The sequence below is a fragment of the Sander lucioperca genome, chromosome 12 (genome assembly GCF_008315115.2).
Source record: "Sander lucioperca isolate FBNREF2018 chromosome 12, SLUC_FBN_1.2, whole genome shotgun sequence".
Lineage (NCBI taxonomy): Eukaryota > Metazoa > Chordata > Actinopteri > Perciformes > Percidae > Sander > Sander lucioperca.
The window spans coordinates 19,225,989-19,250,988 of NC_050184.1; the positions used below are offsets into that span (position 1 = coordinate 19,225,989).

Genomic DNA, 25,000 nt, shown 5'->3' on the forward strand with positions numbered 1-25,000 from the left:
CTCCTTTTCTTCACCTCCCTCTTCCTCTATCACAGCTGTAATCTTCCCCTCCTCTTCCTCTCTTCCCTCCATCTCTCTGCAGACCGACTACAAACACAGACATCTGTTTTCAGAATCATCAGATTAAGTTTCAAGTTTATTTCATTTATTTTTAGCCCTTTAAAAGTCACAAAGACAAAAACAATCAGGTAGAGATGCACCGATAGACCGGCCGCTGACCGGAATTGGCCGGTTTTCACGTGCTCGGCCATGACCGGCGACCGGCAGGTCAGTCTGACATATGGTGATTTCATGCCGGTCAACGCTCCAATTAACTGACAACATAAGTTCTACCAGTTACAGTTCTCAAGGACGCACGCACACACGGACGCCACAGCACGGACGCCACAGCACGCTCTCTTTTTCCTTTCTCTCAACTTTTCCGCCGTGTGTGGCGCGTACCTGCTCGAAGTGTGAAGGGCGTGTCGGCGCTATTCTCCCACATGTAGGAACCTGGTGAATTAACCTGCAACATGTCAGCTGTTTGGGAATTCTTCAGCGTGTGTGCAGAAGATAACAAGTTTACAATATGCAACACCTGCAAGGAGAAAGTAGGGCGTGGAGGGACGACACCAAAAACCTAAATCACATTTCTTTAGTTGATATTGATGTGAAAAGAAGGAAATGGTTCTAACATTGCACTTTAGATGTGTGTGAATGTCCCACACCAGGAGTAATTTATATAGTTCTATTTTATAGTGATCCATTATCTGTTCAACACATGTTCTATTAAAGAAAAGATAGAAAATAAATATTTGTGTGTGCTGTAAAGTTGTTAGAAAAAATGAAATCAGAATCGGCTAAAATCGGTATCGGCTGGCCATACTCAAAGAAAATCGGAAATCAGAATCGGCCTAGAAAGTTGTAATCGGTGCATCTCTAATATCAGGGTTTTCTCCTGCAGAGAGGAATTTTTGGCGCCCACATCTCAGCGTGACTTGTAGCCGTTATATTGTCGACTAGTTTACTCTAGAATCAAACATCAGATTTATAAACTACATGTTTGGTGTGCAGTAATCTTAATGTGTAAAGTAACTAGTAACTAAAGCTTTAACAGATGAATGTAGCGGAGTAACTAAAGTAACTAGTAACTAAAGCTGTAACAGATGAATGTAGTGGAGTAACTAAAGTAACTAGTAACTAAGGCTTTAACAGATGAATGTAGCGGATTAACTAAAGTAACTAGTAACTAAAGCTGTATGTAGCAAAGTAACTAGTAACTAAAGCTGTATGTAGTGGGGTAACTAAAGTAACTAGTAACTAAAGCTGTAACAGATGAATGTAGTGGAGTAAAAAGTCCAATATTTCTCTCTGAAATGTAGCGGAGGAGAAGTAGAAAGTGGCATGAAAAGAAAAGACTACAAGTACAAGTACCTCAACATTTGGCTGAAGTACAAGTACTGGAGTAAATGTACTTAGTTACATTCCAGCGTTGTGAATGAGTGACGTCAGCCTGACTTTACTGATATGTTCAATATGTATTAATTATCGATAACTACGTCACTACGTGTCCATAAAGTAAACAAACTGTCCTGTTAATCCCGATGACGTGGTAATTAATGAGTAAACAGCTGAGAGCATTAACAGCATCAGCTGTTTGTTGTTTATGGAGCCGAATCACTTCCGGATTCTCTTCCTTTCACATTAAAACGTTCGAACGTAACAAACGTTCCTGTGTTTACGTCTTTTTATGAATGAATATAAATCTCACCTTCAGTTTGATTTTAGGATCTTCATCAACACACAGCGCTGCTCGCTCTCACGTGCGGAACCTCCGTCGCGTCTTAATGACGACACCGGAGCATCAAGTTAACGAAAGTCAGCGGATTTACAACTTCCGGTTATGCCTTCAAAATAAGACTTCAAATAAAATAAAATAAAAATTACAATTAATTTTTATTTTTATTTTATTACTTAAAATTAAAGATTTTTTTATTTATTTTATTTTTTATTCAAAATAAGACTTTTTTTAATTCTTCAAAATAAGAAATCTTTTAAAATAATTTTTTTTAGTCCTTCAAAATAAGAATATTTATTCATTTTTCTTCAAAATAAGACTTTGGGAACTGAACGGGCAGCCTGAATAAAAGAAACCTGCAGTCACAGCTCTCTTCTGTTTTACTTTATCATACTGACATCCATTAAAATTTTCTATGTATTTTGGGTGAGTTAAAAGGCCAAATTGTGGGAGTTATTAAAGTTTATTTGTGTTCAGTTTATCAGCAGATTCACCGACGAAGTTCTCTGAAAAAAAACCACCTAAATTCAACACAAATAAATATTAATTATGAATGTATGATTGAAAATGTAGTCGCTCTAAATAAAAGCATCAGTTGTTTTTATTACTGCTCTTCAAACACATTTCATCTTACATTTAACAAAACCTCTTCTGTTGTGAATTATAAAATGTTGAGAGGTAAAGTTCAGATCCAGGCTACATAATAAAAGAAGAAGAGAGACAGTCCCTCCAGAAAAACGTGATCTCATAATTCAATGCATAATCAGTCAAAGTCCTCATATTTATGCGGGGGCCACATTTTTCCAAATACGCCGCACTTTCACCACATAAATTGCCGTTTTCCGCGCAAAATATGCGGGGCTTGCATGATTTCATAATCCCCACATTTTCATTGCAAACATTTTTTTGCAAAAAAAGTCACATATATCTTAACAGAAAGTTGAAAAATGTTGCATTTACTTCACACAAGAGCAGCCATTTTCCCCTGTTGCCATGGGAACGTTATGAAGTGACGTAATTACGCGATGTGAACATCATCGAAAAGCTGCAAACCCCGCGATGAAGCCATGAGGAAACTGCAGTTTTTGCAAGTTCCCGCAATTTCATCGCATAAAATTGCATAAATATCCCGCATATTCCATCACATTTTTTAAGAAAACGTGCCGCATAATCAAGGATTTTTGCCCGCAACAATCACAAAAAGACTCCGCATTTTTCTGGAAGGACTGGACAGAGATATATTTTGTTATATGTTAAAGCTACATTGTGTAAGAATTTCTCCCATCTAGCAGTTAAATTGTATATGACAACTGAATATTACTTTCTAGCCCCTCCTATTCCTCCTGATGACGCCAAACCCAAAATTAGCTCCTAGTATCTCCATCGTTTACACGCAGCTGTTCTTGCCACTCCAAGATTAACTTTGGTCTTGCCGCATTGTCGTTTTAATTCTCAGAGTAATCGCCCCCTGGCATTCGTCACGGTGCCACTGAGTTAAATAGGGCGAAAGGCAGAGGTATGTCCCTCTTTGGTTAATGTATTATAAAGATGGAGGTATGTCCCTCTTTGGTTAATGTATTATAAAGATGGAGGTATGTCCCCCTTTGGCTAATGTATTTTAAAGATGGAGGTATGTCCCTCTTTGGTTAATGTATTATAAAGATGGAGGTATGTCCCTCTTTGGCTAATGTATTATAAAGATGGAGGTATGTCCCTCTTTGGTTAATGTATTATAAAGATGGAGGTATGTCCCTCTTTGGCTAATGTATTTTAAAGAAAAGTTTTGTTTTTGTAACTCACAACAGTCTAGATTAGGGCAAACACACAAAAATAAACACCGAACATTCATACTAAATAGAGTTTTAATGTATATTCATATACTGTAAATATATCCAGAAAACATGTAGTAAACATAATTGTACACAACAACAGGATATACTTATGTTCCATACTTTATTTCAAGTATGAAGATTAGTTATAGCGTTGGATACGTCGCAGTGCTTTCCTGGAAGATGGAAGAATATTTCAAAGAATAAACAGCATAGAAGTTATCTGGAAGATTCCCATCATGCAGTGCAGTATATTGTATATTATATATTTTATATATATATATATATATATATATATAGCAGATAACTTTGGTGGTGTCTAGTAAAAACAAAGCATGTTAGCTAATTTTTTGCTAAAGCAGAGATAACAGCATCTGGATCGATGATGAGAGGATACAAACAGCTCATTAAAGTTTGATTTACTCTAAACAAGACAAATATCTGCCACCGTAGCTAAACCGAAAAAGGAATAGGCTGAAGCCAAGGCTTGTTTTTGCCTATCCTATCCCATAATAATCCAACCAAATACTTGAGTACAATCCTATAAATACATTTTACAATTTACATTTTATTCAAATTACTTCATAACCGTTAATTAATTTAGATTTTAAAGTGCTATTATGCTCATTTTCAGGTTCATAATTGTATTTAGAGGTTATATCAGAATAGGTTTACATGATTTCATTTTCAAAAAACACCATATTATTGTTGTACTGCACATTGCTGCAGCTCCTCTTTTCACCCTGTGTGTTGAGCTCTCTGTTTTAGCTACAGAGTGAGACCTCTCACTTCTGTTCTATCTTTGTTGGGAGTCGCACATGCTCAGTAGCTAGGTAAGGACTACTAGCCAGTCAGAAGCAGAGTATGAGGTCGTGCCCTGACAGTACCTAGGTAAGGACTACTAGCCAGTCAGAAGCATGTCAACTTCCGTGTTTTGGTACAGTTGGTTTTTACACCTGATGCAAACCGTATGAACACATGAACTGTAATGACCACATTTTTAAGTGAACTTGGGCATGGATGTGTTCACACCATAGAAATGAAATGAATAGAAAGTATGGGAACGTATAAACTTCAGATAATAAGCTGACTTCCGTAAAGTCGGAGCCGTTTTGCAGTAACTGACAAACGAGCAGCAGAGTAGTAACGTTACGAGGCAGAGAGCCAGGCCAGCGAGCTGTGACACAGTTTACGGCGCCACTGACGTGTATTGTCTCTATGACAACTAACAACAATCGCCATTTTGTTGTGTACTTATTAAATGACCACGGGAAACAGTTCAATGGCCTTTCTATCCATTTCATTTCTATGGTTCACACTTATCAAATGAGCAGGACTTTAGGGTCAACTTTAGGATGTCTTACTGCCTTATATTACATTATTATTATATTACATTATATTTTTATACTTTGAATTATAAGTTGTATTTCCTTCACATAAATAAAGTTATTTACAACATAAATTGGTGCATAAAAAAATTATCAGAATGCAGAAAATTAAATGTTAACGCTGAAAATGTCCAACCCCTACTTTCATATGTTCCCCCAAAAAGGCCCATTCTGAGCCAGGAAAAAAAATGTATATATATATATATATATATATATATATATATATATATATATATATATATATATATATATATATATACACACACACACACACCAACCCAAAGTTATGCCCTTGAGTTCATTCCATAATTTAAACCCCCAAAACTGAAACACATCTATATTTTACATTAGTCCATAACCTAAACCGTCTTGAATTACCTTCTCTTAATTTAAAAAATAAATTGGGCGCCTGGGTAGCTCATCTGGTAGAGCGTGCGCCCATATATAGAGGTTTACTCTTCGACGCAGTGGCCGTGGGTTGGACTCCGACCTGTGGCCCTTTGCTGCATGTCATTACCCCTCTCTCTCTCCCCTTTCATATCTAAGATGTCCTATATAATAAAAGGCCTAAAATTCCCCCCCAAAAATCTTAAAAAATAAATAAATAAATGAATACAGACAGGAAGGCCATAGTTCACAACACGAGAAATTATTTCCAAGGTTTCTTAACATATTTAAACATTTTAAAAATACAAGATCTGGAAATTTCAAGATTCTGGAAGTCATAAAAAAACGTATTTGTTGATTCATAATAACCAGCTTTATGTATTATTCTAATCGCTCTCTTCTGAAGTTTAATTATATAATCTATATTTGTTTTGTATGCATATCATAGTGGGGGGGGGGGGGGGTCTGGGTGTCCTCCCCCAGGGAAGTTTTGAGCATCAACGACTTCATTTCCTGTATTCGGATAAACTTTTATATGCACCAATTTACGGTGGGAATACCTTTATTTAGCCTAATGTGAAGAAGAAAAACACAGATGACAATTCAAAATATATCAAAAATATGATGGAAAGTATGTTGTTACGTGTCATTGGGCATTTTTAAGTGGGTATATGGAAATCCTGGAGCTTTCTTAGTGGGTATACTGCGTATTATTCTGAATATGTCTTCATTAATTTGACAACACATGCACAGCATTGAGCAAACGCGCTGCAAATACAGAAACGATGCAAAAAGAAAAGCACACAATCCTCGAAAACAAATGCAACAAAAAAAACAACGCTGCATCCAGATTACACGACGGAAGTTGTCCAGGCCTCTGGGGAGGGGGGGGGGGGGGGGGGGGGGGGGGCTGAGTGGAACAGCTTGATTAACAACCCCACTGAGAGAGAGTGCTCTGCCTTTTTATTACGAGTTTACAGACATGTCTCTGCTGATTGGGCATCACCTGAGCCAATAAACTAGAGACAAGCCCACCACACGAGAGAAAATATATCTCAAACACAGACTTAATATTTACAGTCTATGATCTCTAAACAGTTGCACACCGTTTCACAACGGTGCACACCGTTGTGAGATTGAACGTGCCCCGGCTCTCTCTCTCTTTCTCTGTCTCTCTGTCATTCTCTGTGTCTCTCTCTCTCTCGCTGTCTGTCTCTCTCTCTGTCATTCTCTGTCTCTCTCTCTCTGTCTGTTTCTCTCTCTGTCATTCTCTGTGTCTCTCTCTCTCACTCTCTCTATCTCTGTCATTCTCTCTCTCTGTATCTCTCTCTCTTTCTCTCTGTCTGTCTGTTTCTCTCTCTGTCATTCTCTCTCTCTTTCTCTGTCATTCTCTCTCTCTCTCTCTCTCTCTCTGTCTCTCTCTCACTCTCACTATCTCTGTCTCTCTCTCTCTCTGTCTGTCTCTCTCTCTCTCTGTCATTCTCTGTCTCTCTCTCTCTCTCTCTGTCTGCCTGTTTCTCTCTCTGTCATTCTCTCTCTTTCTCTCTCTGTCTCTCTCTCTCTCTGTCTGTCTGTTTCTCTCTGTCATTCTCTCTCTCTTTGTCTCTCTCTCTGTATCTCTCTCTCGTTCTCTGTCATTCTCTCTCTCTCTCTCTGTCTCTCTCTCTGTCTGTCTGTTTCTCTCTGTCATTCTCCCTCTCTTTCTCTCTCTCTGTCTCTCTCTCTCTGGGGTTGAAAATCAAGCTTTTTTTCGATGCCGTGCATGTGTTGTCAAATTAATGAAGATGTTTTCTTAATTTCCTTGTGTTTTGTCTATTTGCGTGTGTTTCATTAAGTTGCGGTGCGTGTGTCCCTGTCGGCCACCATATGAACGGCTATTGCCGGCGGTCCGTTACCTAAATTAACACCGACGTTCAAAACAAATGTCCAACCAGACTCAACGTGAACAATAATCAGCTGTTGGTGTTTCTCAGGGATGATCGGAGGCGACAGTCTCTTTTTGGGTTTGATAATTCAACTCAGATGCACTTTGACTTCAAAGTTGCTTCTCCAAAGACAATAAAAAAGTCAAATAACAAACGATTTCCGTCACAGCTGCCTCTATGAACTGAAGATGTCCCACTGTGGACATTTGTTAGTGTCACATTAACGGCTTTTTAAAAATCTTTTTAGTGTCTCTGCACAGTTTGACGATGAGAAACCAGAGGGCTTTGACTTCATGTAGGACCCTGATGAAATCTGTGCTTAGCTTTTTTAACCCTCCAAATTTGACCCATTTTCAAAAAGTTTCTAAATCAGAAATTTGGGTTTTCATTCAAACAAATTGTCCAAAAACATAACGTGGATGGTTCCATACAACCATTACTCTTAACACGTAAAATAAATGATCCGGTCACTACTTTCATTGAATTTGGGTGTGATATTCAATTTGATAGCTTTTGAAAAAAAAAAAAAAATGAACTCAAAGAATGTTGGAAATAACAACAAAAACGTCAAAAAAGATGCAGTAAAAATCTACAAAAACAGTGCCAATAACATCGGAAATTTACGACAAAAAAAGAACATCAGAACAAAGTCACGAAAAACTAGTCTGGCTATCACCAGACCAAGCTCAATCTTTTAAGATTGAACATTAGTCTGGGGAGTCTGCTCTGTTATTTTCTACTGCACAAGAGGCGGGATCAACGGGCATAGTTCAAATTACTCTGGATGCAATAGGATAGTCCTTCAACCAATCAGACCAACGATCCGGGTGACGTAGCAGCGACAGCGGCATCAATGGGTGGCTGCGCTTTGGTGGCCGCCATGTTGAATGTAAACAAGAAGCTGCTTGGTCGCTTGGCGCCAGGTGGATAAGCCAGTTTGTGATTGGTTCCCGCAGATTTGTTACGGAAGCAGGATAGAATAAACGTACAGGTTTCCAGACTGAGCTGCAGGGAGAAATCAAATCACCAGCAGATCGGGCTGGGTTCACCCAGTCTACACAAAAACGTCACCAAATTGACCCAACATTTGGGAATTTGGGAAGACAATACATGGGTTAAATTCTCAAATTCACGCGCCGCACCCTCTGCAAAAAAAGGACACTTGCCACTGGGCTAAATAAGTTTCGTGGGGGAAACTCCAGGGCGTCCAGAATGTGTGATTGTTCTGGTCGTGGCTTTTGTAATAAAACATCTTAAAGCAAAGAGCCAATCAGATGAGGGACCCTGGGACGAAATCTTATCAAACTGGGGTTGCATTTGTGTCAGTTTAGGGTCCTCGACGTGAAAACGTTTGGGAACCATTGTGCTATGAAACAGGTTGAACAGAGCCAAGCTTTCTCTGCATTTGCTGGTAGGGCTGCAACTAACGATTAGTTTCATCTGTAAATTATTTTCTGGATGAATGGATTAGTTGTTTGGTCTCTAAAATGTCTGAAAATGGTGAAAAATGTGGATCAGTGTTTCCCAAGAAAAGCCCAAGATGACGTCCTCAAATATCTTGTTTTGTCCCCAACTCAAAGATATTCAGTTTACTGTCACAGAGGAGAGAAGAAACTAGAACAATATTCACATTTTACAAGCTGGAATCAGAGAAATTTTGACTCAAACCGATTAATCGGTGATGAAAACAGTTGGCGATTAATTTAACAGTTGACTACTTATTGAATAATCTTTGCAGATTAAAACGTATCTGTAATAATCAATAACTCTGTACACATTATTACTGTAAACTACCGCCCACATCAACAGTTTGTAGTTACATTCATCAGCATTAACTCAGCGCTAATGTGGCTAACTTGAAGATTCACTTTGACTCCGCCCCCCACCCCCTGTGACATCACTTCCTTCAACACCACGTTTCCATGGTTGTGGCTTTAAAAGGGAAACAGCTACGGTGTTTAGCTGAGAAAAAGTGAGCGTCACGCGGCGACGAATTAGGAATTCTAAGTAATGACGACAACACTGTCGGCGCGTCCGCATGATACACGCCTTCCGTGATCGTGCAAAGATTGTTGTTCCCATCAGTCACTTACACACAAAAACATAGGGAAATAGGGTCCAGGTTGCAAAAAACGGTAGCGGTTGAGTTGTGTTGTTGCTAAAATGTGCTATAGTACCGAGTTCGGTACTCAAACCTAGTTTCCTGGGAGAAAGTATTGCAATTATATTTAGGGATAGACCGATTATCGGCCCGTTGTTTTGGCAGAAGCAGATGATCTGTATCAGCGTGTTATTTGCCTGATAACCGATAAAGTTAAAGGTCCCATGACATGGATGCTTTTATATAGACCTTAGTGGTCCCCTAATACTGTATCTGAAGTCTCTTTTATATAGACCTTAGTGGTCCCCTAATACTGTATCTGAAGTCTCTTTCCCTAAATTCAGCCTTGGTGCAGAATTACAGCCACTAGAGCCAGTCCCACAATGAGCTTTCCTTAGGATGTACCATTTCTGTGTCTGTAGCTTTAAATGCTATTGAGGAGGAGAGAGAGGGGGGGCAAGGTGGAGGGGGGGGGTGGTCTTGACCAACTGCCACTTTGCTCGTTTGAAAGCCATGATGTCTCTCTCTCTCTCATGGGCGGGCCAAATTCTCTGGGTGGACAAAGCAGAGAAAGGGGAGGTAACCTTTCCCCTTATGACGTCATAAAGGGAAGATTCCAGATCGGCCCATCTGAGCTTTCATTTTCTCAAAGGCAGAGCAGGATACCCAGGGCTCGGTTTACACCTATCACCATTTCTAGCCACTGGGGGACCATAGGCAGGCTGGGGGAACTCATATTAATGTTAAAAAAAACTCATAAAGTGAAATTTTCATGCCATGGGACCTTTAATGAATTAAAAAGTGCTCTATTTTAGAGGATACCCGACCCGAGCCCTCGGCCACATCAACGCGATAAGGCATTTAACATTTTAAATTTAAAAAAGCTTATTATGTAGGTGCGCGCCTTTGTTAACCTGTGCTTGTTGCCCTGTGTGAGCTGATGACCTCATCTGTTGACATTTCTGAATGCCTTCCTACAGCTGCTTAAAGCTTTCCACACAAACAAACATACATGTGTCATTAGTATGAGGAAAAAATTAGATTTTAACTGTGTCGGACTCAGGTCGGGCTCGGACAGAAATATCTTAATGCCCATCGGGTTCGGTCACTGCTCTGTCGGACGCGGGCCGGGCTCGGACAGAAAAATGCGGCCCGATCTGCACTCTAGTCTACTTTGGCTCGGCTACAGCTCTGTGTCCGTCCCTCTGCTTCGGTTTCTCTCACCACTGAGTCTGATTTAATGTCCCGCCCACAACACTATCTGACTCTCTGTTACTGAGTTTGGTACCCAACCCTAGTTTTCTGGGTGAAAGTATTACTATTATATTATTACATTATATTATATTTTGCGTAACTTCCGTCCGTAGCTGTATCCCTTCTAGCCACAACCGCGTTAACCTCACAGAAACTTCTTCTCTGATTGACGGCCTTCAAAGAGAAGTCGTCCCTTTGAGTGTCAGCGGATGGAATTAAGCTGAGCAACAGAAAAATATTTTAGAAGTCACATATTACTTAAATATATTTTAAACACTAAATAATTGATTGCAGAGATTTTCACGCTGTTGCATTTCCCTTTTTCTGTTCTGATTTTTAAACACCTTGGAAATGTTCTTGTATTCTCTCTCTCTGATTGGTTGTTTAAACTGGACACACATTTGGGGCTAAACACTTCTGGAATCAATTATTTAGTATTTTCAGTTTGACATTAAAGAGTTCTGCCAACCGGCAACGAATGAATCCACTTATAATCACTTAAACACGGAGGAAGTGCATTATTTGTGTGTGTGCTGTAGATTTCTAACCTGTCACAGAGTTGTACATGTGTCATTTTTACAGCAGCTTAAAGACTCGTTATTCACACTGATCAATCATTATTGTCTTCTGATCAATATTTCTCTATTGCTAATACTTCTTCACAGCTAAAAATATAAATTCACATCAACAACAACATCAAACAAACTGTTTGTTTAAAAATATTAAGGCTCCTAAACCTAAAAAAAAACAAATCCTAAAAAAACAAATCCAAAGAAATCACTTTGTCTGAAGGGACGAGAATCTCCAGACAAACTATCTGAAAGTGACAAACTGGAACAGAACAGCTCCGCCCCCTGCATCAGATAAGCCCCGCCCCTGTATCAGATGTGTCAGATAAGCTCCGCCCACTGACACCAGGACTCTTCATGAGGTTCTCAATTTGTTTAGAACTCTCTATGTTGGCTGGTTGTCAGCTGACTGTTGGCCGAATCTCGGCCATGTGTCAGCAGATTGTCGGCCTACAGCCGGCTGTGGGTCGCCAGATTGGCGGCCTACTGTCAGCAGTTTGTCGACCTACTGTCGGCAGACTGTAGGCTAAGTGTCGGCAGACTGTCGGCCGACAGACGGTCTAGTGTCGGCAGACTGTACGTCAACTGTCGGCCGAGTATCGGCAGACTGTAGGTCGACAGTTGGCTGAGTGTTAGCAGATTGTCAGCAGATTTTCTGGCCTACAGTCGGCTAAGTATTGGCATATTGTCAGCAGATTTTCTGGCCTACAGTCGGCTAAGTATTGGCATACTGTCAGCAGATTTTCTGGCCTACAGTCGGCTGAGTGTCGGCAGATTGGCAGCGTACAGTAGACAGTATGTCGGCCGACTGTTGGCTGAGTGTCGGCAGACCGTAGGTCAACTGCAGGCCGAATCTAACCTGACTCCGCCAGATGGATTGCTTCGCATTTGCTCGGCATATCCATCTGAGAACTTTCCGTTGGAGAACTTTTGGGAAGGGGCTAAAATACTGGTTAGCTGATTGGATAAACCATCTGTCTATCCCCACCTATGTTGGTGATAGACGGGCCAGATCAACCAATCAGATCAACGAAGCTAGCTAAGTTAGTGTAGCTAGCGTTAGTTTGGCTTCAAGGACCTTGCGGTTGTTCTAACGCCATCGTTTAACATACAATTAAGTTAGGTAACGTAGCTAACGTTAACGTTTTTAAATTTACCATTTGTATGGGACATGAACCTCATCAACGACAATCCCCACCAAGTTTTCACGGTACACTTCTGAAGAAGAGCAACAACATCTTTTCCTCCGAGAAAAAGGCTGCCGTTTTTTTGCTCTTCTTTCAATGAAGGAATACTTTCTAATTCGGATAAAACCATGTTGTTTAGACTGAACAGTCTAAACAACTGTTGCATCACACTTAAACCCGCCTCAAAACCAACGCTGATTGGTCGGTTGTTTGGCGAACGGCTCCAAATTTTCTCTATCTCAAGATGCCAGACTGATCTGCGAGTGGAAAACTGGAGCTCACGAGATCAGGACGGTCTCACGAGGCTAGGTCGAATCAGCCAAGATAGAAAATTCATAACAGATTCAGAGTCTCATGAAGAAGGGTTAACCCTTGGCTGACTGTCGGCTGAGCCAATCACAGCCTTCCACTGTCCTCTGACATGTCATGCGGTTTAGGAAGGAGGGGGCGGTGATGTCACTGAGGCTATGGTGACATCACATCGTCCTCTCCCAATGTCCAACACAACAACTTACTGTCCTCCAGTAAAAACAAAAACAACAAATCCTGTTTAAATAAAATTCTCTGTGATAAACAGCTCACGGCTGTTTACTGCCGACTTACAAGTATAACTCTATATATTTACAGTATTACTGTACTTTTTACAGTATTAGTATATATATTACAGTAAACAGTCTGAGTGTATGACACACACACACACACACACACACACACACACACACACATGCAGAACAGCAGAAAGAAGTTACGCACTTTCAAAATAAAACCAAGTTTCTTCTCTTTCTGCAGATTTCAGTTTGAACAAACATGGCTTCTCCTGCAGCTGTTTGAGAGTTTGAGTCTGTTTTTATAATAAATAACATCGACGTGTAAATGTAATACTGTTCAATACTTCCAACAGATTATAAAGACCTTTAAACTTTAAAAATGAGACGTTCTTCATCAGCTCTCTTCAGTCACATTAAGTTTATATTCAGAGTATAAAACAGGTGTTTTTCTGCAGCACTTCCTGTCTGAACTGATGACGCGTTCACGTCTTTCGGCCATTTTTAATTTAAACTTCAGTGGACGTCGTTTACAGGATCCTGTTAAGAGTCTTAGCGTGATTAATCTGAAAATGGAAGACAGAATTCGCTCCAACATTTTGTTCTGTTAAATAAGCTTTAACCCAATCGTCTGTTCATCCGTTCTGATTGGTCGGATGGCCGCTGGGATTCATTATTGCATCTGTCTGTCCATTTTCTTCTCTCCTTGTCTTGTTAAAGCAATAATTTCAGTGTTCAGTTTGATTTCTTCCTTTGTTTTACTTCCTGTTCCCGTTTTACTTCTCCAGCGAAAAAAAAAAAAAAATCATCATCACCTTCTTTTCTTTCATATTCCCTTTGTTTGGCAGACTCCTCTTCCCTGGAGATGTCCGAAAAGCAGACCCTGCCTACACGGTGATGTCAGTGGAGCAGACTCCGCCTCCACGATGATGTCAGAAAAGCAGACTCCGCCTCCACGATGATGTCAGAAGAGCAGACTCCGCCTCTTGGCCGGACTGTTTGCTGGACAGAAAAAAAAAAGCTTTTATTTTAAACTAAAAAATGATTTAAACTAAACAAACAAGTCATATGTTTGTGACTCGTATTAGGGCTGTAAGAAAAAATCGATACACTTGAGTATCGCGATATTTTATATTGCAATACTATATCGATTTTCAAAAACACAATATCATTTTTTACGTTAAAAAACATTCATGTAAGACAGTTGTTCACGTTTATGTTGTGTTTAAACCCCCTACCACTAGATGGCTATGCTGAGACGCACCACTAGTGTCCTTGCCTAACAGTGCCTAACAGAGCCTAGCAGGGCCTAACAGAGCCTAGCAGTGCCTAACAGAGCCTAGCAGGGCCTAACAGTGCCTAGCAGGGCCTAGCAGGGCCTAACAGTGCCTAGCAGGGCCTAACAGAGCCTAGCAGTGCCTAGCAGGGCCTAGCAGGGCCTAACAGAGCCTAGCAGTGCCTAACAGAGCCTAGCAGGGCCTAGCAGGGCCTAACAGTGCCTAAAAGTGCCTAACAGTGCCTAACAGGGCCTAACAGTGCCTAACAGTGCCTAGCAGGGCCTAGCAGTGCCTAACAGTGCCTAGCAGGGCCTAACAGTGCCTAACAGTGCCTAGCAGGGCCTAACAGTGCCTAGCAGTGCCTAACAGTGCCTAGCAGGGCCTAACAGTGCCTAACAGTGCCTAGCAGGGCCTAACAGTGCCTAACAGGGCCTAACAGTGCCTAACAGTGCCTAGCAGGGCCTAACAGTGCCTAGCAGGGCCTAGCAGGGCCTAACAGTGCCTAACAGTGCCTAGCAGGGCCTAACAGTGCCTAGCAGGGCCTAACAGTGCCTAGCAGGGCCTAACAGTGCCTAGCAGTGCCTAGCAGTGCCTAACAGTGCCTAACAGTGCCTAACAGTGCCTAGCAGGGCCTAACAGTGCCTAACAGTGCCTAGCAGGGCCTAACAGTGCCTAGCAGGGCCTAGCAGGACCTAACAGTGCCTAGCAGGGCCTAACAGTGCCTAGCAGGGCCTAACAGTGCCTAACAGTGCCTAGCAGGGCCTAGCAGGGCCTAACAGAGCCTAGCAGTGTCTAACAGTGCTTAACATTGCCACATCAAGTCTTTTTTTTAAATATTAGTTTTTCTAAAATTATACTTTAAAAAAATCCCAATATATCGCCTCACGCACAGTATCTAAATATATTACAATATATTGAATCGTGACCCATGTATCGTGATACGTATCGTATCACCAGATTCTTGCCAATACGCAGCCCTAACTCGTAGTGTTCCCACCTTTCATGCTGTGTTGAGAAACTTTATGTACAAATGTATGCGTTCCTTAACTTATTCAAAAAATGTAATTATAATGGTTTTAACTGACCACACACAGAGTGACACAAGGTACACTTCTCACTTTTGGAAACAGAACAAATGTCTGTATGTGTTTTAATCACTTTGATCTCATGAAATTCAATTTATATAACTTGTTTTGTCTTGTGTTGTGTTACTGTGTTTTACATATTTTTATACTGATATGGACCTGCGTGTGTCTGAAATAAGGTTGGATTGAAACAGCTTTGTTTTCAGATTGAAAACTTTTGTTGCAACAGAACAATCTCACCGTAAGATCCACGTCGTCGTCGTTATGGAGCTGTAGACATAAGCTCCAGAGAGCTACTAAAGTAGTCGAGGAAGCAGACGAATGTTCGGGACCTCATGTTACATTTGCTCGGCTGTATGAGCAGCACACAAGCACTCACCTAGCTGAGAAGCTACAGGAGGTCGTGGCAGAGTGGAAAATAGAGAGGTAAATAAGATATGCTGATTGTCTTATTTTGTTTACAAGTTACAGATGGAGTATGGAGATGATGTGGGGTACTCTTTGTTTACTGTTTACATCTTACTTTACACACTTCAGGCTGTTGCAGCTAGCTCAGGGGAGAGACTGGATGACACTAGGTGGTACAGCCTGAGACATGCACACTAAAAAAAAATTGCCTTCTGCATTTTTATTATGCTTTTCCCTCCATTGTACCGTCGAACCGAACCGTGATGTCTGAACCGAGGTATGAACCGAACCGTGACTTCCGTGTACCGTTCCACCCCTAGAACATACAGTACATAAAAGACAATCACATTACAGTGCGGATCGGGACGCATTTTTCTGTCCGAACCCGGCCCGAGCCCGACAGGCATTAAGATATTTATGTCCGAGCTCGACACTTAAAATCTCTTTTTTTTCTCATACTAATGACACATGTACATGTTTATTTGTTTGTGTGGAAAGCTTTTATTAAGCAGCTGTAGGAAGGCATTCAGAAATGTCAACAGATGAGGTCATCAGCGTACACGGGGCAACAAGCTCACGTTAACACAGGCGCGCACCTACATAATAAGCTTTTTAAATTAAAAATGTTCAATGCCTTATTGCGCTGATGTGACCGAGCCCGACCCTAACCCTAACATCATTTCTAAATATCTGTCCGAACCCATCCCCTAAATCACATAGACAATCATTCAAGCAGTCTATAAAGTCCATTTGAATAAGGTGCATTTGGTCCAGGTTTACTCTGCAAGGTGCCTGAGCATTAAGGAGCCTAATAGTGGCGGGGTAAATACTGTTACAAAAGCGGGATGTTTTGCCCCTGAGACTTTGAACTCTCTTTCCAGAGGGCAGTGGTTGGAGGAGGGACCTGCCAGGGTGGGAGGGGTCATCTAGCACTTTCTGCACTTTATGGCTGGTCCACGTGGCGTAGATTAGAGGATGGATACCCGAACGAGCCGGGCCGGGTTCGGACAGATATTTAGAAATGATGTTTGGGTTCGGGTAAGGCTCGGTCACATCAGCGCGATAAGGCATTGAACATTTTAAATTTAAAACGGCTTATTATGTAGGTGCGTGCCTGTGTTAACATGCGCCTGTTGCCCCGTGTGCGCTGATGCCTCATCTGTTGACATTTCCTAATGCCTTCCTACAAACGTACATGTGTCATTAGTACGAGAAAAAAATGTGATTTTAACTGTGTCGGTGCTCGGACAGAAATATCTTATTGCCTGTCGGACGCACGCCGGGCTCGGACAGAAAAATGCGTCCCGATCCGCACTCTAGCGTAGATAGAGGCTAAGGACCATAAAACTGTAATATATAGTATTTAAATGGAGTCTGGTGGGTTTGGTGATGGTGATTTTGGGGCTGTTTCATGTTAAACAAAAAGGATCTTACTCTTTAACAAAAAGGTCTTTCTCTGTAGGGATGCTCTCCATAATTTTGTCAAATACTTAGAATAATCACCTGAGCTTGACAGCGGCTGAAAACTGAACTTTTAAACTAGCGAGCTGAAGTTTTGAAGAAAATTTGGATGGTGCAAAAAGGCAAGTCTGCTTGGTTAGTTTGAGGAATGATTGTAAAGATTTACAAAGAATATGTTTAGGGCATTTCCTCTCTAACTGGGAGGTTTTGGGACTGATTGGTGGGATTGCTGTGGACGAAGTACACACGGAGATACACTGGTAAGACGCCCAAGACGATTGTGATGGGTTTAAAGAAATGCAAACAAGCCAGAGCCTTTTTTCCCTCCTTTTCTCCCACCTTACTCCACAGCGCTGTGGATATACTGTAGGTCTGGCAATGCAAGACTGTGTGTGTGTGTGTGTGTGTGTGTGTGTGGGTTACCTGGATCAGGTGTGACTGCTGGTCTGATTATTTCTTTTTCCAGTTGAATCTCCGGCAGACTGAAGATGGACGTGGCTGAAACAACACGCGGGGTGACTTTGTGACGTACACAGCACGCAGTGACATCACGGATTAAAAAAAAAGGGATCAAAAGATCGTTGTTTAAACTCACTGTCAGCTAGTGCGGTCACTTTGTTTCCAAGGTTACTGAAATAACGATGATTCATCGACTCGGCTGCTGAGATCCTCTTCTTCCCTTCAAACTAAAGTTCAAATCAAAACGTTATCGGACGCCAGAACATGATGTCACAACATGATGTCACATCCTGTCCTGATCCCCACAGTCTGACATCGGAGTTCAGCTCATGAACATTACATCATTATCTCAGTTTAAAAGACATAAAATTCTCTGATTTCAAACAGTTAATGAGATTAAAAAGACATTCACAAAGTGCTTCACATGAGCAAAATTGTTCAAAAATGAGACCCAATAACAGTAAAATGAACAAGCATAAAGACAAACTCTATTAAACAAGATTACATCATATATCCCATTAGGTTTAGTATATGTGTTTAATATTATTACAGAGTTATTCTATTGTAAGATTATAATGTTTCTAGTTTGGATCGTATTCTGAACTGGACAGAAAATAGAAAAAAACACAGTGAGATGTTTACTGACCTGCAGGAACTTTGACAACAGGTCTACTCCTTCACTGCTGAGTCTGAACACACACAGACACACACACACACACACAGAGACACACAGACAGAGAGAGACGTGCGTGCACACACACACACACACACACACACACACACACACACACACACACAGACGCACAGACACACACACACAGACAGACACACACACACATACACAGAGACACACAGACAGAGAGATGCACACACACACACACACACACACACACACACACACACACACGCACACACAGAGACACACAGACACACACAGAGACACACAGAGAGACGTGCGCACACACACACACAGATACACACACACACACACACACACACACACACAGACGCACACACACACACACACAGACAGAGAGAAACGTGCGCGCACACACACACACACACACACACACACACACACACACACACACACACACACACAGAGACAGACACACACACACAGAGACAGACACACACACACACAGACAGAGAGAGACGTGCGTGCACACACACACACACACACAGACGCACAGACACAGAGAGATGCACACACACAACACACACAAACACACACAGACACACACACACACACACACACACACACAGACAGACACACACACACACACACACAGAGACACACAGACACAGAGAGATGCACACACACACACACACACACACACACACACACACACACACACACACACACACACACACAGAGACACACAGAGAGACGTGCGCACACACACACAGATACACACACACACACACACACACACACACACAGACACAGAGAGATGCCCACACACAACACACACAAACACACACAAACACACACAGAGACACAGAGACACACAGACACACATACACACATACACAAACAGAGTCAAAAATGTCTCAATGACGAAAGTTTCTGCTTCTGGGACGTTTTTACAAGGACTCATGTCAATGTGTGAAACTAACAACGACTTTACTGTGTGTAGTACGGTTGTGTATAGGGCTGCACGATTATGGCCAAAATTATAATCACGATTATTTGGATCAATATTGAGATTACGATTAATTATCACGATTATTTGTGGATTTTAACCAAAACAAATTTTATTGTCACAAAGGCTAATTCTAACTGCTTTCACATCCATATTGTGCTACATTCCTCCTTTGTTGAAGGATACTATGAAGGAGACATTTCAGCTGTTCCACAAAATGCGCGTTTGCCGTGAAAAGACACAGGCAACGCAATTTCCTGTTCACGTTAACGCCGCATGTGGTGCCCGGTATCTACCGGACGAAATAGCAACGCGGATTTCGGTGCTGTCTCATTACGGTGCCACTTAAATGTTGCGCTCTGATGCTCCGAAACAGACGTTAGAGACAACAGAAACATCGCTGCATGTCACGCTAGTAAACACTAATAACACGTTACACAGCAGCTAACGTTAGCCTACCGTTAGCAGTAGTAACTGGATTAAACACGGCTAAGATGCTGACAGCTAAACGGTGTAGTGTGACTGTATTTCACTGTAGAGGATTCAACAGCGGGACGTACAACAGTCTGCTGCTAAAGCTATGAGCTAACAGACTCAAACTAGCACTGGTCACTGCTGTTGTCTGAAAAACAACACAGACGGGACTAAATGTTGTGTTTACTGGTAAGCTGGTACACCTTGTGATGACTTATGATCGACTGCTATCTGTTGTGGAGTTTTCCTCACGTTACTCTGTCCTCTGTGACTGTCTACATCTAAACTAAGCTGCACGGTGCAGGGAACCACTCTGATTGGCTCATGGAGGCACGTGATCAGAGAGTGGTTTACGGAGCGTTCTATGAATGGAATGATGCATTTTAAATATCGCTTGATCACGCAAATTTGATCGTGGGAAGCCAAAATCGTGATCGTGATTAAAAATCGATTAATTGTGCAGCCCTAGATGTGTACTGTGTGTGGTACAGTTGTGTACCTGGGAGTGTGGTTACTCAGTCTCTCTGCTCTGTACTGAGGATAGTTGTATGCCACAAATTCGTCATTTGAGCTGACCCCAGGCCAGCTCTGCTCTGTGGGAGTGCCTGCACCAGAAATACACACAAAATACATCAAATACACAGTTTTTAATAATAAAAATAACAGACGCTGATTGGTTCTCACCCAGGAGTTTAAAGATGAAGTGAAGCTCCTCCTCCACCGTGGAACCAGGAAACAAAGGTCGACCTGTCGCCATCTCATAGAAGATACACCCAACACCCCTACAGACAGACAGACAGACAGGCCGGCAGACAGGCAGGCAGGCAGAGAGAGAGAGAGAGCGAGAGAGCGAGAGAGAGAGAGAGAGAGACAGGGACAGACAGGCAGACAGGCAGACAGGCAGACAGACAGACAGCAGACAGACAGGCAGGCAGAGAGAGAGAGAGAGAGAGAGAGAGAGAGAGAGAGAGAGACAGACAGAGAGGGAGAGAAAGGCAGACAGACAGACAGACAGGGACAGGCAGGCCGGCAGGCAGGCAGAGAGAGAGAGAGAGAGAGAGAGAGAGAGACAGACAGACAGACAGACAGACAGAGAGGGAGAGAAAGGCAGACAAGACAGGGAAAGAAAGGCAGGCAGGCAGGCAGGCAGGCAGACAGACAGACAGACAGACAGACAGACAGGCAGACAGACAGACAGACAGACAGACAGACAGACAGGCAGGCAGACAGACAGACAGGTCGTTAGAGTCTGCAATATCTGAGGGGGTTTTCACACCTGTAGTTTGTTTGCTCTGGTACGAATCAGTTGATGAGTTTGTAAACTTGGAGCGGTATTCCCCTTGGTTCGGTTTGAGTTTACACATAGAAAAATCTAAGCAGCCAAAATGCATCACTACAAACCACGCAAGAATGTTTACACCCCTTATTGGTCAGATGTGTCTGGGGGGCGGGAGCAAGAAAGTAAATACAGGAAGAAGGTCCTGTGTTCTGGACGTCTCCATGGTCAAACCAGCTCATTTCATTAAAATAATCAGACATTGTTTCGCGAGCGACTTTACGACGTCTGCTCTGGTCGCCGAGACTTCGCTCCGCTCTGCCGGCGTCTGTTTCCCAACTTTAGCGGCGGCTGGTTTGACCACGGAGATGCAAGTGACGGACGGCGAGCTTAAAGCGCAGTTTGTTTCTGTGAGAGAAACACTGCAAGCTGCTCCAGTTTGCTGCTCTGCCGCATCGCAGACTGCTGAGCACACCTGACGCCTGGTAGTTGGGTCGGATCGAGGTCGGATCACATTCTCATCACAAACGAACCGCTCCAGAATTTGAGACCACAGGCCCTATAAGTGCACGGCGTGAAGCGCCTGGCGCAGGTGTGTTTAGGCCCTAGTGTCCAAATCCACTTTTGCTAGTTTGACGGCGGAAAAAAGGGTCCATGCGCCGGGCGCATGGTTCTAAAGGGTTGTACTTAGTGTCTTCATTAATCAGAGGTGTGTTTTGGGCGTAACATGCAATCAACCAATCAGAGATCATCTCCCATTCCCTTTAAAAGCCAGGCGCGTTTGGACCTTGGAGCATTGCTATTATGATGGAGGATTTGCACCGTAATATTTTTATTTGTAATCTTCTGCATGTGTGTGTGCTGCTGTGAGTCCCTGTGTGTGTAACAAGCATAGTGTGCGCACACTGTGCACGAGCCTAGGAGCATTTTACTAATGTGCTGTTAAAATAACAATGAAATGCTGCGTTATTGACTTTAGACCAGGTTTTTGTTGGTCAATGGCGCGATCACTTCCCGCTGCCTCAAGATAGCAACACGCCCAGAATGCACCTGAACACACCTCCCTGTAAGACCAGCACGCCCAGAATGCACCTGAACACACCTCCCTGTAAGACCAGCACGCCCAGAATGCACCTGAACACACCTCCCTGTAAGACCAGCACGCCCAGAATGCACCTGAACACACCTCCCTGTAAGACCAGCACGCCCAGAATGCACCTGAACACACCTCCCTGTAAGACCAGCACGCCCAGAATGCACCTGAACACACCTCCCTGTAAGACCAGCACGCCCAGAATGCACCTGAACACATCTCCCTGTAAGACCAGCACGCCCATGGGCCACAGATGGGCGCAGGTGCATTTGCTATTTAAACGACGTGGGCGCTGGACGGGAAACTGACAACTGCGTTGGTCTTAAACTAGCAAAGACACTTGCGTTGGGCTTTGCGCTGCGCCGGGTGCAAGATAGGGCCCCACGTCTTCAAGGAGGTCTCGGTACGCTTGTTTGGTCCGCTTTTGGTGCGCATCCGAGTGCGATTGCCGCGTTTACACCTGCCCAAACGAACCGCACCAAGGTGGAAAATAAACTCTAGTGTGATTCAAACTAACTAAATGAGGCAGGTGTAAAAGCGTAAGATTCCGTTCATATCTAACACAGACAGAGAATGTTTGTTGTTTTGACAACAAGGTTTTCTCAGCTGGTCACAGAGTCAACATCTTGTAGTAGTACTACGGTTTACTACAACTAAGGATGCACCGAATCCAGATTTTTGGGGTTCGGCCGAATACCGACTCCACTGGTTAAGATTCTGCTGAATCTGAAACCGAATACCGAATCCTCCTCACATCCTCAGTCCATGAACACAGTAAACACATTAATGAAGTAAACAACGTCCACAGCAGTGTAATAAGCTGGTAATGGTCGTCTGGTTAACACCAGTTTTCAGCAGTGACTGTCCTTCCTTTGCTGTACCTGAAGTTGCTGCATTCTGGCTGCTGTCTGTAGATTCCTTCATGCACAACTCGTATTCTTCCGGATGTTTCATACCAGATGTTGTAACAGCGGTGATGTTGTGTATAGTTTAGGGTTCAGCATTGCAAATTGAACATGTAGCTGGACTTGAACGGCCTTCTTTTGACTGAAAGTTCTGCCAAACTACACTTTTTCTGCTCACCAGTTCCATTTTCACTTTCTTACAGCCTACTGCATTGAATGCTCCACCTACGTAAACACCTTCCCGTAATCAACGGCGCCGTCATTACGTCGACCAGCGTAGCGCGTGCGTAGGGTTCGGTTCGCTGGGAAAAAATTCTAAGGTTCTGCAGAAACCGAACCCCGTCAAAAAGCCCAATATTCAGCCGAATCCTGGATTCGGTGCATCCCTAACTACAACAGGACTGCAGTACTGACCACATGTCGATGTGAGTGGAGTAGTCAGTGCTGCCCAGCAGGATGTCCGGCGGTCGGTACCACAGCGTCACCACCTCATTAGAGTACGTCTTTGTCGGGATTGACTTCGCTCGAGCCAAACCTGAAACACACACACACACACACACACACACACACACACACACACACAAACACCCGAGTGACATCAACATTACATCCAAAGCAATTAACAATAAGTCAATTCATCCTCCACGGGAACAAAAATAGATGTCTCAAAAACCTGAAGTGCATCTGTCTTAAAGGGTAATATATATATATATATATATATTTTTTTTTTTTTTTAACATGGACCCTATCTTCCCATGCATTGGTGTCTAAGTGACTTAAAGGTGCCGTAGGTAGGATTGTGAAGATCCAGGACTTAGCCAAAAAATGTGAACATCAACAACTTCTCAGTCCCTCCCCCTTTTCTGCTAAAGCCCAAAACGGTCTCCTAAGCCCCTCCCCCCACAAGGGAGAATGAATGCGTGTGCATGAGCAGTGATTGACACACAGTTAGACACCCCCCCCCCCGGCCCTGATTGGTGCATATGGACAGTTAGACACCCCCCCGGCCCTGATTGGTGCATCTGAACAGTTAGACACCCCCCCACTGGCCCTGATTGGTGCATCTGAACAGTTAGACACCCCCCCACTGGCCCTGATTGGTGCATCTGAACAGTTAGACACCCCCCCTGGCCCTGATTGGTGCATCTGAACAGTTAGACACCCCCCCCCCCTGGCCCTGATTGGTGCATCTGAATAGGGAGCTGTGGATTTCTGCAAATCTCACTCCAGGCTGTAGATGGAGCCAGAGGAGCTGGATTTATTTTTTAATTACCTGCTTTATGTAGTTCTACTAGAACATGGGGTCAGTTTCAGCAAATATGACAGAAAGTTAGTTTTATAAGACTTACCTACTGCACCTTTAATGTGAACAAAAATCTTTGAAATTGGCAGTAATAGGCTGTAACCAGCAGTCTTGAACGGGGCTGCAATGTAACCATACAGGGCAAATGTGGATCGTCAATCGGTTTGTACCACCGACAAACTCAGATTATTATTCTAAATGTCTGACAACATTATGAAAGGATCCCTACAGAGATAGACCTTTTTGTTAAAGAGTAGGATCCTTTTAGTTTAACATGAAACAGCCCCAAAATCTGCATCACCAAACTCACCAGACTCCATGTAAATAATCACTACTTTTAGCGCGTATAGAGCCAGCATATTTCCACATGTAAATGGGTGAATTGAGGATTTATTTCAACCAAACCAGAGTGGTGATTGTTGGAACAGTGGAAAGATGAACCAAGACAGCTTTTGATAGTTTTATTTCGTTTCTGTCGACTTTGAATAAAGTGTGTTTAACGATGATAAAATTAGTTTATTTACATGGAGTCTGGTGGGTTTGGTGATGGTGATTTATGAGCTGTTTCATGTTAAACAAAAAAGGATCTTAGTCTTTAACTAAAAGGTCTATCTCTGTAGGGATCCTTTCCATAATGTTGTCAGACACTTA

General features: G+C 42.7%; 2 protein-coding genes across 6 annotated transcripts in view; both read right to left on the reverse strand.

The window, feature by feature from the left end:
* Positions 1-87, reverse strand: part of abt1 (activator of basal transcription 1) — a 6,279-nt gene extending 6,192 nt beyond the window's left edge. The window contains exon 1 of the mRNA XM_031293148.2: positions 1-87. This exon is cut by the window's left edge and continues 301 nt beyond it. Coding sequence (XP_031149008.1) covers positions 1-72 — 72 coding nt within the window. The 5' untranslated portion in view covers positions 73-87.
* Positions 88-13,243: 13,156 nt separating this feature from the next.
* cdk16 (cyclin-dependent kinase 16) overlaps positions 13,244-25,000 on the reverse strand; it is a 29,724-nt gene continuing 17,967 nt past the window's right edge. For 3 of the 5 annotated variants that reach the window (XM_031293123.2, XM_031293121.2, XM_036007904.1), the window contains 7 exons: positions 23,461-23,581; positions 20,457-20,554; positions 20,272-20,377; positions 18,299-18,341; positions 17,789-17,879; positions 17,617-17,691; positions 13,244-13,964 (listed from right to left, as the gene is read on the reverse strand). In XM_031293123.2, coding sequence (XP_031148983.1) covers positions 13,927-13,964; positions 17,617-17,691; positions 17,789-17,879; positions 18,299-18,341; positions 20,272-20,377; positions 20,457-20,554; positions 23,461-23,581 — 572 coding nt within the window. In that variant the 3' untranslated portion in view covers positions 13,244-13,926. The remainder of the gene's footprint in view (positions 13,965-17,616; positions 17,692-17,788; positions 17,880-18,298; positions 18,342-20,271; positions 20,378-20,456; positions 20,555-23,460; positions 23,582-25,000) is intronic. The other 2 variants (XR_004103927.2, XM_031293122.2) reach the window with 2 other exon arrangements.